The sequence below is a fragment of the Salmo salar genome, chromosome ssa04, assembly GCF_905237065.1.
Source record: "Salmo salar chromosome ssa04, Ssal_v3.1, whole genome shotgun sequence".
Taxonomy (NCBI): domain Eukaryota; kingdom Metazoa; phylum Chordata; class Actinopteri; order Salmoniformes; family Salmonidae; genus Salmo; species Salmo salar.
Window position 1 is genome coordinate 37,438,729 of NC_059445.1, and position 17,118 is coordinate 37,455,846.

The following is a 17,118-nucleotide window of genomic DNA, read 5'->3' on the forward strand; positions in this document are numbered from 1 at the left end:
TAGAGCTGGGACAATAAACCGGCCATACCAATCACTTATTGGCCGTGTGTTGCCAGGACAACAACCTCTCCCTCAACGTGATCAAGACAAAAGAGATGATTGTGGACTTCAGGAAAAGGAGGACCGAACACGCCCCCATTCTCATCGACGGGGCTGTAGTGGATCAGGTTGAGCGCTTCAAGTTCCTTGGTGTCCACATCACCAACAAACTATCATGGTCCAAACACACCAAGACCGTTGTGAAGATGGCACGACAAAGCCCATTTCCCCCCCAGGAGACTTGATTTGACTAGATTTGTCATGGGTCCTCAGATCCTCAAAAAATTCTCTACAGCTGCACCATCGAAAGCATCCTGACTGGTTGCATCGCTGCCTGGTATAGCAACTGCGCAATGCACTACAGAAGGTAGTACGGCCTAGTACATCACTGGGGCCAAGCTTCCTGCCATCCAAGACCTCTATACGGTGTTAAAGGAAGGGCCTAAAAGTTGTCAGACTCCAACCACCCTAGTCATAGACTGTTTTCTCTGCTACCGCACGGCAAGCGGTACCTGAGGCTTCTTAACAGCTTCTACCCCCCCCAAGCCACAAGTCTCCCGAACAGCTAATCATATGGCTACCCAGACTATTAGCATTGCCCCCCCCCCCCTTTTTTTTTTTTGCACTGCTGCTACTCTGTTTATTATCTATGCTTAGTAACTTTGACTCTACCTACATGTATATATTACCTCGATTAACTGGTGCCCCCGCACATTGACTGTGTACTGGTATCCCCTGGATATTGCCTCGCTATTGTTATTTCACTGCTGCTCTTTAATTATTTGTTACTTTTCTTTGTAATTTTTTTACCCATCTTTTTTTCCTTTTTTTTTTACTTAACACTTATTTTTCTTAACTGCATTGTTGGTTAAGGGCTTGTAAGTAAGCGTTTCAACTCCTGTTGTATTCGGCGCATGTGACAAAAAAAAATATTATTTAATTGCAGGATTTTGCTGGCATGGTTCGTTACGATGTCGCCTGTGCTAGTGAAGTTTGAAATAAGTTCGCTAATATGGGTGATTTGTTAATGGGACAATGGACGGCTACAACCATCAAACCAGTACCAGTAGTTTAAAGGATAATTAAAAAGAAAGTGTGGTGCACATTATTATAAACGTATATTTCTATTTAGCGCATGAATTCAGGCAATTTATCACGATATGGATTTTTGTCCATATCGCCCAGCTCTACGTTATACTTTATAAGCGCTTGTACCTTGTGTAACGCAGCCCCGTCCTACAGTAGAACCTACTGTCTATGACGGAGCAGCTTTTGCGCTCCTTGTTGTTTTGGGGTGTATCCCATCTGTTTCACTTGACAAATGCATTGTGTCATCTGAATCATACTGGGGTTTTCATAATCCTTTACACATTTAAAAGGGTGGGCTACTCCTGTCGCGGTGGCTGCCTGGTGCATATTAAATAACTTGTGTATGAATAGCAGAGCCCCCGTCCCTTTTAATCCTGGCCCAGATGACACGGTGACAGGCCTTCACGTCGCTCTCTTGGCCACAATGGGAGCCAAGTGACAGGTATTGTGGTCGGAGCTTAGACTGGGTGTGGGGACTGGGGAGGGGGCAGGGAGTGGGGTAAAGGACTCAAATGCCTGCACGTCGTCCTTAGAACCCCTTCTGGAATTTACTCTTGCTTTGTTGCTTGCTGAAACTAGCCCCCTTTCCCGCCTCTAAACTTTCTGATGGGGATATTGGATCACGCTAACGGACTAGAACATGAACAGCTGCGTCTCACCAAAGGGAGGGCGACTCGGGCGTCTTTCACATGCTCTGCTCCCAGCACCCTTTTGAAGTGATGAAATGGCTTTCTCCCTGGCCATCCTCTCCATGGCCTTGCCTGTGTTTTCATCTTTATAAATGTACTTTTGTGCTCTTGCTTTGCTTTGGTATTCATGCATTTTTATCCCTGTACCCCTGCAAGGCTTTGATTCTTTGTTCCATGCTCTTTTCCCATGCGCCCTCCCACCTTCCATATATTAATGGATCTGTGGTGACTGGTTGTATCCCACCTCAGGCACGCTGGATCTTGTTGTCTCCCTGCCAACTCAGCCGTTTCCAAAGTTTGAACAAGCTCTCGTTTTAAGCTTGTGTATTTGTCCTCTGAAAATTGGTGCTTTGTAGAGGAAGACAAAAAAACAAGGTGCGGCCATTCTAAACAAGCAACCCTGTAGAATATGCCCAGGCAGGTGAAATGTACCCGTTTTTTGTGTGTTTGACTTTTTTTGTGGGTAAATAGAAGTTCTGTTTGCAGACCTGTGTTTGTTAGCTTCACTACAGACTCGCTCGACCTTTTTTTGGGGTTCATTTCAAACCAGAATGTCATAAGAGATTATGCTCGTTGAAACATTTCCAGCTGAAATTGCCCAAAATGACAATACATTAACAGTATGCAAGCAACTTCTATTATACAATGACGTGACCCTGGATAGGTGCTTGGTTTCCGGAGTCATGATGGAGACTTTGTGGACGGGGCTGTCCATCGTGGCAATGATGCAGGCTTCTAGAGACTAGAGGTCATTCATATTCTGCTCCACCTCCTCTCTTTACCTGTACCACACTCGCTTCTTAAAGTTTTTAGTTTTAACTTTACAGATGAAATAAGTTCCTTTTGAAGTGAATGGAAGAGCGCAAGGATCATTTGTGAAAGCCCCTGCTAATCAATTCAAGTGGCTGTCATTACCCTGTAATCCAGAATTGGCCTGTCCTGGATCCTCTTGGTATTCTCTGAGAGGAATGCCTTAACGCCGGGATTTCGTGACATCGGCACATTAATTCACTGACTGGGTCTTCTGCTCCCCTTTAAAAACCCATTTATATATTTCTCTTTGTCAAACGGTATGAAAAAATGATGGGGCAGCACCCATCAGAATCAGCACCTTACTGTACGTGTTGGAATGCGCCTCTTTCTAGGGCGGGTATCCCCAAACTGGGATACGCACAAAGCCGTCTGGGGTACGCCAAATAAAAATGTGATTCACATTTTAAAAAAAATTGTTTGTTTTCAAACGGTCCATTTTGTATTTTCCAACGGGGCTATACATGTGGTTGAGTTTTTTTTTTTTTCGCGCCTGAGTAGCCTCGTTTCACAGCCAAAAATACAATTTAAACCATCTAGTGTTGAGCGAAATAACACAATGTCAAATACAGGTAGCCTAGTCAAATAATGAACATCCAATCACATTAACCGTTACGCTCTCGCGGGAATTCCACTAATGGTCCGTATGTAGCCAAACGTAGCTGCTGCTCATTCCGTTTGCTCGAAAATTTATAAATGGTTTTAAAAAAGTAAGTTCCGCGTCCATAGACATATACCAGCTCAACTGGTAGTACTGCTACTGTCTACGACACAGGTTGTTCTGCTTCCACGAGCATATCCAATGCTAGCATCAATAATTCTACATTTGTTGTTAGCCCAGCTAGCATGGACACGGACAGTTGTGAATTTGACGCAGCCGAAGAGCTACAGCCCCCTTGCACAGGACAACAGACAGGGACGTTGGACCATCGAAGAGGCCCAAATATGATAACTACATTGGTTTGGGGTTCACTTATATTGGGAGTAGTGCCTTTCCTCAGCCACAGTGTGTTATGTGCAAAAGTACTATCTCACAACTCGATGAAACCTTCACTCTTGCGCAGACATTTAGAAACAAATCATGCCAATTTGGAAAATGTTTTTTTTGAGAGAATTAATACGACTTTCAAGTGGTAAGACGTATAAAAGCAACAGATACCATTAATAAGAAGGGGCTACAAGAATCTTATATGGTGAGCTACTGAGTGGCTAGGACAGGCAAGTCCCATACTATTGTGGAGGACTGCCACAGATATAGCTGGGACAATGCTGGAGGAAAAGGCCCAAAAAACTGTACAGAAGATGCCTTCAAACACCGTTTCACGATGCATCAGTGACATATTACAGCTGGATGAGTCAACAGACGTGGCGGGCCTGGCACAGCTCCTGGTATATGTCCGTTATGTTTATGGGGGCCAGTTAAAGAGGCTATCCTCTTCTGGAAATTAGGACAACAGGAGAGGATATTTTTAAAGTACTGGCCATCTTTGTGACATCAAATAGACTTTGGTGGTCAAGATGTGTTTATCTGTACTGATGGCGCAAAATTCGTGACAGGAAGACCGAGTGGAGTGGTAACGCATGTGCAAGCAGTTGCTCCTGACTCCACTTGGGTCCACTGCAGCATCACCGAGAGGCTTTTGCTGCAAAAGGAATAACTGACAGCTTGAAAGAAGTTTTGGACACTACAGTGAAAATGGTTGACTTTGTTAAAGCAAGTCCCCTGAACTCTCGTGTATTTGCAGTACCACGCATTGATATGGTCAGTGACCATTTAACGCTTTTACAACATACAGATGTGCGCTGGTTATCAAAGGGCAAAGTACTGACACCTTTTTTTGAATTGAGAGACGAGCTTAAAGTTTTCTTTACTGACCATTTTCACTTGTCTGACTGCCTGCACGATGACGAGTTTCTCACATGACTGGCCTATCTGGGTGATGTTTTTTCTCGCCTGAATGATCTGATTCAACGATTACAGGGACTCTCCACAACTTTATTACATTTACATTTTAGTCATTTAGCAGATGCTCTTATCCAGAGGGACTTAGTAGTGAATGCATACATTTCATTTAAAAAAAAATCCCGTACTGGTCCCCCGTGGGAATCGAACCCACAACCGTGGAGTTGCAAACACCATGCTCTACCAACTGAGCCACACGGGACCGTTATTCAATGTGCGGGACAAAATTGAGGCTATGATTAAGGAGTTGGAGCTCTTTTTTTTTTGTCTGCATTAACAAGGATGACAACACAGGTCTTTCCATCATTGTATGATTTTTGTGTGCAAATGAACTCAAACTTACGGACAATGTCAAATGTGATATAGCGAAGCACCTGAGTGAGATGGGTGCGCAATTACGCAGGTACTTTCCCAAAACGGACGACACAAACAACTGGATTCGTTATCCCTTTCATTCCCTGCCTTCAGTCCACTTACCAATATCTGAACAAGAGAACCTCAAAGAAATTGCAACAAACGGTTCAGTGAAAATTGAATTTAATCAAAAGCCACTGCCAGATTTCTGGATTGGGCTGCACTCAGAGTATCCTGCCCTGGCAAATTGCGCTGTTATGACATTGATGCCCTTTGCAACCACGTACCTATGTGAGAGTGGATTCTCGGCCCTCACTAGCATGAAAACTAAGTACAGGCACAGACTGTGTGTGAAATGATTTAAGACTGAGTCTCTCTCCAGTACAACCCTACATTGCAGAGTTATGTGCATCCTTTCAAGCACACCCTTCTCATTAACCTGTGGTGAGTTATTCACAATTTTTGATGAACAAATAAAGTTTTGTATGAAAAGGGCTAAATAAAGCAAAACTATTGATTTTATTATTTGTGTCCTTGTCCTATAAGAGCTCTCTTTCACTTCCCATCAGCTGGGTTGTGACAAACTCACACTCATTCTTATGTTTAATAAATGTCGTGTGTGTGTGGGGCAGGCTTACAATAATGGCAAAAAAACCATTTGAGAGTGCGCTGACCCTGGTGCTAGAGGGGGTACAGCTGGAGGTTGAATGTTTGAAGGGGTACGGGACTATAAAAAGTTTGGCAACCACTGTACTAGGGGATCTGATATTGGCTTGTTGATGTCCCTGGGAGCATGTTTAACACTGTTTCCTTGAGCAATCAGGTAGACACAGGCACAATTCCAACACATTTTGATCAGGGTGGCCTATCTTAAGAGAAACTTTTAGTTTATTCAAAATGGATGTCATTAAACAACATTTAAAAAGAATTCCTCAAAGATGCAGTCAAGAAATGCAGAGTGGGATGGAGGTTGAGCTCAGTAAAAGGAGGAGAGAACTGGAACACTGAACAGTCCTATTCTAAACTGTGTCTATGTTTGTCTTTGTCCTCCAGGTCTCCAGGAGAATGTTTTGGGGATGAACTGCTGGAAGAGCAGCACCTTGCTGGACAACCCGTGTGACCCCAGAGAACCATCTTTACCCCGTCGCCACCTTCGCCCCTCTGTCAGTGCTGCGGAGAGCCCAAAGACTTAGTGTGAGCAGTTGGGGGTCGGGGGGTGGGGAGGGCAGGGGACCTGGGCTGGTGGATGGAGGAAAGGCACACATCCCTTCTGCCAGCGAGCCACCCACCCACCCTGATGGTGTCCCCTGCCCATGTCGCTCCCACCACCCCTCTGCAATGGTGACATGAGAGAATGTGATGTGAAGGAGCCTATTGTATTTTGGAAGAAGAATCGCTGCCACCTCTGAAGCAACTGTTGCATTCTGATTGCTTTCACCGTGAACTCTGTGACTGATTCTGCGCAGGGTGATGTTGCTGCCGTCATGCGGTCGCCTCCGGCGGCTCTTCCGTCACTCTCACTCCCTCACTCTCCAGACCAGCCTGCTGCTCCTCTTCCTCTTCTGCATGGTCAGCGTCCTGGTCTCCGCCTACTTCCTCTACGGAGTCAAGCGGGAGCTGGAGCCGGCTGCGGGGGGCGTAGGAGGACCGGAGGAAGGCACTGCTGACTGGGATGACCCTCGGGCCACCACGCCCTCCACCTCCTCCCGAGCTCTCCCTCCACGCACGGCCAGGCCCTCAGACGCGTCACGCACCGACCCTGTGGTGCTGGTGTTTGTGGAGAGTCTGTACTCCCAGTTGGGCCAGGACATTGTGGCAATCCTAGAGTCTGGCCGTTTCCGCTACCGGACCGAGATCGCCCCGGGGAAGGGGGACATGCCCACCCTGACAGACAAGGACCGAGGCCGTTTCACGCTGGTCATCTACGAGAACATCCTGAAATACGTCAACCTGGACGCCTGGAACAGAGACCTACTGGACAAGTACTGCGTAGAATACGGAGTGGGTATCATAGGCTTCTTTAAGGTTAGTACTAAAATAGGAAGCCGATTCTAGATTTAATTTTAATGGCTGTGATAGAAAACTGAGGATGGATCAACAACATTGCAGTTACTCCACAATACTAACCTAAATGACAGAGTGAAATGTTGAAAGCCTGTACAGAATACTCAAAATATTCAAAAACATGTATCCTGTTTTCAATAAGGCACTAAAATAAAACGTGGCAAAGAAATGAACTTTATATCCTGAATACAAAGCGTTATGTTTGGCGCAATTCCAACACAGCAGATCACTGGGTACCACTCTTCATATTATCAATCATGGTGGTGGCTGCATCATGTTATGGATATGCTTGTCATCGGCAAGGACTAGGGAGTTTTTTTTTATGATAAAAAGAAATGGAATAGAGTTTAGCACAGGCAAAATCCTAGAGGAAAACTGCCTTCCAACAGTTCAGTCTGCTTTCCAACAGACACTGGGAGACAAATTCACCTTTCAGCAGTACAATAACCTAAAACACAAGACCAAATATACACGGAAGTTGCTTACCAGCAAGACATTCAATATTCCAGAGTTGCCTAGTTACAATTTTAACTTAAATATGCTTATATATATGGCAAGTCTTGAAAATGACCGTATAGCAAATATCAGTGACTAACTTGACAGAGCTTGAAGAATTTTAAGAATAATGTGCAAATATTGTACAATCCAGGTGTGCAAAGCTCTTAGATTTACCCAGAAAGACTCAGCTGTAATTGCTGCCATAGGTGATTCTATCATGTATTGACTCAGGGGGTTGAATACTTGCGCAATCATGATATGTTAGTGTTTTATTTTTCAGGAATGTTTTACAAATGTTCGAATTTTTCTTCCACTTCGACATTACAGATTATTTTGTGTAGATCGTTGACAACAAATTACCATTAAATACATGTTAAGCCCACTTTGTAACACAACAATGTGGAAAAAGTCAAGGGGTGTGAATACTTTCTGAAGGCACTGTACTTCACGAAGAAACTGCTCTCTATACCACTCGATCACACGTCTTCCTGTGTCTTCCCTCAGCCTCAGACTGGACAAGTAGGCGTGCCATGACATTATGGTCATTGTAGTTGCTTACTATGTTTTCTGCACTAAACTATATAGAATATTGACCTGTTGGACACTACAACATCACACAGTTTGGGCTTACTCTGAATTATCTCTAGAGAAACTCACAGGAAAATCAATAAATGAATGAAATTCAATTAGTTTTAAAATAACCAAAATGTTAATCGCTTAACACAATTAAAATATATGTTCTTTTGAAGTACTTTTTCTTATTTCTATAATGTTTCTTAAGTAAATTGTAATGGATTTTTTGTGATGGATTTAACTCTTAAACTGCCGTGGTTTTAGTTTTTTAGTTTTGTTTTTACAGTAACATAAACTAATAAAAGCTATTATGTTCTTTGAAATATTTTTTTTTCCTGATACTGAAGACCTTCATAAACACAACCAAATTAATATTTTTTCCATCGCATATATGAAATCTATTAATTAGACTGCTAGAATGTTGACGTTCAAAAGAGGCGTCATTGGCCCGGAGGGGGGGGGTCCAACGAGGCCAGGCTTTTCTAGTGTTTGTTAGCACTGTGGACTACAGAGTGGGGGGGATCATAGGGTTCTTTAAGGTGAGAGCCAGTCACCGATTGCAGCCTGGCAAGATAGGTGTACATTGCTTATCAATCTCAAGTGTCTTTAATCAGCTGTATAAAGAAACAATACGTCCTAAGAAGCGCTATAGAAATGATACTGATTCGCCGGGTAGGAGCACTTGTGCTGATTATGTCAGACCTTTTGTGTGTCCAATCTGATCCCTGGTTCATCACGCTGAAAAAGTAATCAGATTTATCATCATGCCTCCACTCAAAATCTCCTCACCCTGACTTTACCACTGGCCCTCTTTCTGCTTCAGGCTACAATCACCATATAGACTAGAAGAGGTCCTCCTAACCAGTAAGCATCCTCTCATAGTCTGGGATAGGCAGGCATTGCTGGAGGTCAGGTCAGAGAAAGTGGACACCTAGACTGGTTTGTGTAAGTACATAGTCGGATGAGTAGAAAAGTGGACCGTGAGCTGCGAGACAGCAGAATTCTCCGGTCCGCCCTGAAGCCGAGGGGGAATTCAGTGGTTTGCAATAAAAGTGTCTGAATGAAATGTGCGCTCGTTAATTTTAAATGACTCCCGACTGTGTAAAAGGCGGGCAGGTTCCGCCTTGACGGTGTCGTCTAACCTGGAAGTCTACCTCTGTGTTCAGCTCGTCCAGTATAATACAGTACACACGCACGCACACACACACACACACACACACAGGTCTATCAACAGAGTCTCTGCCTGTGGTTGGTTGCTACCCTGCTGTTCCTCTAGTGCAGTGGTCCTGTCATGGCTCATCGACCATAGGCCCGTAGCTTAGCTGATAATGGCCCTGCTGGAACATGGCTCAGCAAATTCACCAGGGGTGGGAGTGGGACTCACTCAGCTGCTTGGCTGCAACAGTAAATTGGCCCGCCTAATTCCCCTTGGTTGGGTCTGAAGTAAACCCCCTCCTGTTAGCCCCAGTGTTGTGGTACTAAGTGGCCTCGCCCAGCCTGGTCCCAGCGCTGACAGACAGGGGAAGTCCAAGCACTAGAGCAGGGTTTTCACAATCTGAAAGGCCAGCTCGGGCCATTTGCTAACCAGCACCCTCACTTTTAATTACACCCAGGCAGGGATAGAGGCTGCTTTAAGCCCCTCTCGTCCTCCCATTAGTCCTTGAGCTTAATCCTATATCCATGTTGCTGTGTAATTGGAATAAATCCTCCCCTCCTAAACTAGCACTGGAGTCAGTCTCCTCATAATTCACCCAGGGTTAGGCTATATTAAGAACTGCCCCCTTTTCTTGCTGTGGGCGTTTGGCCAATCAACCCCGTAGTATCCCTGGGCTAGTAGCCATGTAGCCATGACCAGTGTTGTAAACTACTTAAGTAGTACTTCAAAGTATTTTTACTTAAGTAGTTTTTTTGGGGTGTCCGTACTTTACTACTTTACACAAGTTTGACAATTTGGGTACTTTTTCCACCACTGGCCATGATGCACTGAAAGCTAGGCCTAATAGGTGATAACCACCCAAGTCTCTGGATCTGACTGAGGGGCTCTTGTGTAAAGGGTGGCTACTAGCTAGAGATAGATGGATAGTAAATCATATTTTCCAAAGTCAGATATTGCCAGTGGCTCTGAGAATAGAGCAGCATCTGCTAAGCCACTGAATGATGATTTGCTAGTTTGGTTTGGATGTGAGTCTGGCAGACTCGGACCGTCTATGGCTGTGATTGTGTCGAATTACAAAATGCTGTTTATCACCAATCGATACAAGCTTTATGGGGCTCCTGCTCAGAATGTAAATTAACAAATAAGGGGCAGAGGGTTCACCTGCATTTTTCTTACGCTCCTGCACAAATGCACACAGTGATTTGCGCAACCCACACATGGCCAGAGCCCGTAACTCTTTGGTAAATGTTTTCAGCATTGGAAGAGAATTTTTGAGGCCATCGAGTTGTGAAGAAAATTAACTGTAAACAGAAATGCCCGCTGTGACCTGGCTCCATCTCTCCCCTCTCTTCTCTCCCAGGCCAATGAGAACAGCCTGCTCAGTGCCCAGTTGAAGGGCTTCCCTCTCTTCCTCCATTCAAACCTGGGCCTGAGAGACTGCAGCGTCAACCCCAAGTCCCCCCTGCTCCTCATCACTAAGGCCCGGGAGGTGGAGCGAGGCCCCCTACCCGGGGACGACTGGACTGTCTTCCAGTCCAACCACTCCACCTACGAGCCTGTTCTCCTAGCCAGGACCCGGGTGCCTGACCTGGGCCCATCCGGGGTGGGGGTGGGCGGCCCCCTCCATGCCTCTGTGGTCCAGGACCTGGGGCTCCATGACGGCATCCAGCGGGTGCTCTTCGGCAACAACCTCAACTTCTGGCTGCACAAGCTGGTGTTTGTGGACGCTGTAGCCTTCCTGACGGGCAAGAGGCTGTCTCTGGCTCTAGATCGGTACCTGCTGGTGGACATCGACGACATCTTCGTGGGCAAGGAGGGCACCCGCATGAAGGTTTCTGACGTCAAGGTAAGCATCCGCAGTGTATTGGTCTTTGTAAAGGGGGTTTTGTTTGAAGTGCGTTTACTCGTGTCAGTGTGTTTCTGTGCGTGATATTACAGTGTATATATTTACATTTAGTTCAGTAAGTAGGCTAATCACCAGAGGTGTAACCAAGTCACTTTTGTTCGAATCTTAAGTTTTTTTTTATTTTACCTTTATTTAACTAGGCAAGTCAGTTAAGAACAAAATCTTATTTTCAAAGACGGCATAGGAACAGTGGGTTAACTTTTTAGTGACGGGGCAGTATTCGGAAATTCGGATGAATGACGTGCCCAAATTAAACTGCCTGCTACTCGGGCCCAGAAGGTAGGATATGCATATTATTAGTCGATTTGGATAGAAACACTCTGACGTTTCTAAAACTGTTTGAATGATGTCTGTGAGTTTAACAGAACTCGTATGGCAGGCAAAAACCTGAGAAAAAATCCAACGAGGAAGTCGTTTGTAGTTTTTTCAACTGATTGCCTTTCCAAACTACAGTGTCTGTGGGGTCATTTTGCACTTCCTAAGGCTTCCACTAGATGTCAACAGTCTTTAGAGCTGTCTCAAGCCTGGGACCAGTGAGTTGTTTACTGCGCACTCACGCAGGCGCGCCGCTCCTTCTTTTTCCTCTGTAATGAATACGCTATTGTCCGGTTGGAATATTATCGAAGATTTATGTTAACTTCTTTGGGATAGGGGGCAGTATTTTCACGGCCGGATAAAAAACGTACCCGATTTAATCTGGTTACTACTCCTGCCCAGAAACTAGAATATGCATATAATTAGTCGATTTGGATAGAAAACACTCTGACGTTTCTAAAACTGTTTGAATGGTGTCTGAGTATAACAGAACTCATATGGCAGGCCAAAACCTGGGAAGATTCCATACAGGAAGTGCCCTGTCTGACAATTTGTTGTCCTTCTGTTGCATCTCTATCGACGTTACAGCATCTGTGCTGTAACGTGACACTTTCTAAGGCTTCCATTGGCTCTCTAAAGCCGCCAGAAAGTGGAATGGCGTGTCTGCTGTCTCTGGGCAAAGTATAGGAGCAGAGTTTGTAAGTGGTCAGCCTGGGGACAGTGAGACTGGAGATTCGCGATCACGAGAACTCGCCATGTTTTTCTTTGTCTTTGAATGAATACAACGTTGCCCGGTTGGAATATTATCGCTATTTTACGAGAAAAATAGCAAAAAAAAATATTTTAAACAGCGTTTGACATGCTTGTAAGTACGGTAATGGTATATATTTTGACATTTTTTGTCACGAAATGCGCTCGCGCGTTACCCTTTGGATAGTGACCTGAACGCACGAACAAAATGGAGGTATTTGGATATAACTATGGATTATTTGGAACCAAAACAACATTTGTTGCTGAAGTAGAAGTCCTGGGAGTGCATTCTGACGAAGAACAGCAAAGGTAATCCAATTTTTCTAATAGTAATTCTGAGTTTAGGTGACCCCGAAGTTGGCGGATGTCAAATTAACTAGCCGTGATGGCCGAGCTATGTACTAAGAATATTGCAAAATGTGCTTTCGCCGAAAAGCTATTTTAAAATCAGACATAGCGATTGCATAAAGGAGTTCTGTATCTATAATTCTTAAAATTATTTATTTATTTTGTCAACGTTTATCATGAGTAATTTAGTAAATTCACCGGAAGTTTTCGGTGGGTATGCTAGTTCTGAACATCACATGCTAATGTAAAAAGCTGGTTTTTGATATGAATATGAACTTCATCGAACAAAACATGCATGTATTGTATAACATAATGTCCTAGGAGTGTCATCTGATGAAGATCATCAAAGGTTAGTGCTGCATTTAGCTGTGGTTTGGGTTTGTGACATATATGCTTCCTTGGAAAATGGCTGTGTGATTATTTGTGTCTATGTACTCTCCTAACATAATCTAATGTTTTGCTTTCACTGTAAAGCCTTTTTAAAATCGGACAATGTGGTTAGATTAACGAGAGTCTTATCTTTAAAATGGTGTAAAATAGTTGATTGTTTGAGAAAATTGTGGTATTTTAGTTGGTTTTGTATTTCGCGCCGTGCGATGCCATTGGCTGTTGGCTAGGGGTTCCTCAACAGGTTAAGACCCTAAGGATTGATTGCAAACATCGTTTGACATGTTTCTACGAACAGTAATGGAACTATTTGACTTTTCGTCTCAGGTTTTGCGCTCGCACATTATGCCTTTGGATTAGCGGTTGCATTAAGGAGTAGGAGTAGTTAAGGAGTAGTGTATCTATAATTCTTTCAATAACTGTTGTAAATTTTATCAACGTTTATGATGAGTATTTTTGTAAATTGATGTGCTCATTCACCGGAAGTTTTGGGAGGCAAAACATTTCTGAACAGCACGGGCCAATGTAAAATGGGGTTTATGGATATAAATATGAACATTATTGAACAAAACATACATGTATTGTGTAACATTGAGTCCTGGGAGTGTCATCTGATGAAGATCATCAAAGGTTAGTGATTAATTTTAGCTGTATTTCTGGTTTTTGTGACGCCTCTCCTTGCTTGGAAAATTGCTGTGTGGGTTTTTCTTGTTTAGGCGCTGTCCTAACATAATCTAATGTTATGCTTTCGCCGTAAAGCCTTTTTGAAATCGGACAATGTGGTTGGATTAACGAGAAGATTACCTTTAAAATGGGATATAATGTTTGAGAAATTTGAATTATGAGATTTTTGTTTTGAATTTGCCGCCCTGCTATTTCACTGGCTGTTGGCAGTGTGTCCTGCCGGTGGGAAGCTAGCGTCCCACATGTCAACTGCCTTGTTCAGGGGCAGAACGACAGATTTTTACCTTGTCAGCTCGGGGATTTCGATCTTGCAACCTTTATTAGTTGCTAGTCCAACGCTCTAACCACTAGGCTACCTGCCGGCTCAAGTCACAAGGTTCGAGCATGTCGAGTTATAAGTCAAGTAAAAAATAAACTGTACCGGCCATGACAAATCTTTCTGTTTGAGGCTACCAGACGACCCTTTTCATTATTTTGTCTGCAACACATTTTTATTATGTAATAATACATTCAAATTGCAAATGCAAGCTTCATATGTAAATTATAAATTTCAAGCAATTTTGACATGCAAAGACCAGTAGGTCTATGCTAATAATTGTTGCTTGAAGCCCCATTGCTGGTCAGTAAATTGTTGAGTTTCTTGATCAACCTAAAAGTTTTGGAGCTGCATATTCATTTATGGCAATCCTCTCGCCCTACAATTTGTGTTTTGCGCTGCACCAGATCTTATACCTGTACAGTAAATCAGCAATTTCTTCGAAAGCTCAGTGGTTTTCAAACTTTTTGACCCTCGACCCCCAAAAAGTCGTGGTTCAAAGCTTGCGACCCATGTGCGTGCACATGCAATCGGGCACAGGGCGAACACACGCGTACAACCGCTGCGCAAATGTACAGTGCCTTCGGAAAGTATTCAGACCCCTCCAGACCGCCACATTTTAAGTTACAGCCTTATTCTAAAATTATTTCAAAATAAATAAATCAGAAATACCTCATTTACACAAGTATTCAGACCCTTTGCTATGAGACTTGAAATTGAGCTTAGGTGCACCCTGTTTCCATTGATCATCCTTGAGATGTTTCTACAACTTGATTGGAGTTCACTTGTGGTAGATTCAGTTGATTGGACATGATTTGGAAAGGCACACACCTGTCTATACAAGGTCCCACAGTTGTCAAGAGCAAAAACCAAGCCGTGAGGTCAAACGAATTGTCTGTAGAGCTCCGAGACAGGATTGTGTCAAGGCACAGAACTGGGGAAGGTCCCCAAGAACACTGTGGCCTCCATTATTAAATGGAAGAAGTTTGGAACCCCCAAGACTCTTCCAAGAGCTGGCCGCCTGGCCAAACTGAGAGATCGGGAGAGAAGGTCCTTGGTCAGGGAGGTGACCAAGAACCTGATGGTCACTCTGAAAGAGTTATAGAGTTCCTCTGTGGAAATGGTAGAACCTTCCAGAAGGCCAACCATCTCTGCAGCACTCTACCAATCAGGCCTTTATGGTAGAGTGACAAGATGGAAGCCACTCCGCAGTAAAAGGCACATGACCGCCCGCTTTGAGTTTGTCAAAAGGCACCTAAAGGACTCTCAGAATGCGAAGCGTCACATCTGGAGGAAACCTGGCACCATCCCTACGGTGAAGCATGGTGGTGGCAGCATCATGCTGTGGAGATGTCTTTCAGCGGCAGGGACTGGGAGACTAGTCAGGATTGAGGCAAAGATAAACGGAGCGATCCTTGATGAAAACCTGCTCCAGAGCGCTCATATCCTCAGACTGGGGAAAAGGTTCACCTTCCAACAGGACAACGACTCTAAGCACACAGCCAAGACAACGCAGGAGTGGCTTCGGGACAAGTCTCTGAATGTTCTTGAGTGGACCAGCCAGAGCCCGGTCTTGAAGTCGATCGAACATCTCTGGAGAGACCTGAAAGTAGCTGTGCGGCAACACTCCCCATCCAACCTGACAGAGCTTGAGAGGATCTGCAGAGAAGAATGGGAGAAACTTCCCAAAAACGGGTGTGCCAAGCTTGAAGCATCATTTTTATTTTTTGATATTTTTTAGTTTTTATTTCACCTTTATTTAACCAGGTAGGCAAGTTGAGAACAAGTTCTCATTTACAATTGCGACCTGGCCAAGATAAAGCAAAGCAGTATGACACATACAACAAGAGTTACACATGGAGTAAAACAAACATACAGTCAATAATACAGTAGAAAAATAAGTCTATATACAATGTGAGCAAATGAGGTGAGATAAGGGAGGTAAAGGCAAAGGCTATGGTGGCAAAGTAAATACAATATAGCAAGTAAAACACTGGAATGGTAGATTTGTAGTGGAAGAAAGTGAAAAGTAGAAATAATGGGGTGCAAAGGAGCTAAATAAATAAATACAGTAGGGAGAGAGGTAGTTGTTAAGGCTAAATTATCGATGGGCTATGTGCAGTGATCTGTGAGCTGCTCTGACAGCTGGTGCTTAAAGCTAGTGAGGGAGATAAGTGTTTCCAGTTTCAGAGATTTTTGTAGTTCGTTCTAGTCATTGGCAGCAGAGAACTGGAAGGAGAGACGGCCAAAGGAGGAATTGGCTTTGGGGGTGACCAGAGAGATATACCTGCTGGAGCGCGTGCTACAGGTGGGTGCTGCTATGGTGACCAGTGAGCTGAGATAAGGGGGGACTTTACCTAGCAGGGTCTTGTAGATGACTTGGAGCCAGTGGGTTTGGCAACGAGAATGAAGCGAGGGCCAGCCAACGAGAGCGTACAGGTCGCAGTGGTGGGTAGTATATGGGGCTTTGGTGACAAAACGGATGGCACTGTGATAGACTGCATCCAGTTTATTGAGTAGGGTATTGGAGGCTATTTTGTAAATGACATCGCCGAAGTCGAGGATCGGTAGGATGGTCAGTTTTACGAGGGTATGTTTGGCAGCATGAGTGAAGGATGCTTTGTTGTGAAATGGGAAGCCAATTCTAGATTCAACTTTGGATTGGAGATGTTTGATGTGAGTCTGGAAGGAGAGTTTACAGGCTAACCAGACACCTAGGTATTTGTAGTTGTCCACATATTCTAAGTCAGAACCGTCCAGAGTAGTGATGCTGGACGGGCGAGCCGGTGCGGGCAACGATCGGTTGAAGAGCATGCATTTAGTTTTACTAGTATTTAAGAGCAGTTGGAGGCCACGGAAGGGAAGTTGTATGGCATTGAAGCTCGTCTGGAGGGTTGTTAACAGTGTCCAAAGAAGGGCCAGAAATGTACAGAATGGTATCGTCTGCGTAGAGGTGGATCAGAGACTCACCAGCAGCAAGAGCGACATCATTGATGTATACAGAGAAAAGAGTTGGCCCAAGAATTGAACCCTGTGGCACCCCCATAGAGACTGCCAGAAGCCCAGACAACAGGCCATCCGATTTGACACATTGAACTCTATCAGAGAAGTAGTTGGTGAACCAAGCGAGGCAGTCATTTGAGAAACCAAGGCTATTGAGTCTGCCGATGAGGATGT

At 44.3% G+C, this 17,118-nt stretch overlaps 1 protein-coding gene across 4 annotated transcripts in view; it reads left to right on the plus strand.

Annotated features, from left to right (window-relative positions):
- Positions 1-17,118, plus strand: part of LOC106602927 (bifunctional heparan sulfate N-deacetylase/N-sulfotransferase 1) — a 112,549-nt gene that overhangs the window by 64,071 nt on the left and 31,360 nt on the right. For all 4 annotated transcript variants that reach the window (XM_014195941.2, XM_045716880.1, XM_014195943.2 and 1 more), the window contains 2 exons: positions 5,998-6,969; positions 10,596-11,081. In XM_014195941.2, the coding sequence (XP_014051416.1) occupies positions 6,415-6,969; positions 10,596-11,081 (1,041 nt within the window). In that variant the 5' untranslated portion in view covers positions 5,998-6,414. The remainder of the gene's footprint in view (positions 1-5,997; positions 6,970-10,595; positions 11,082-17,118) is intronic.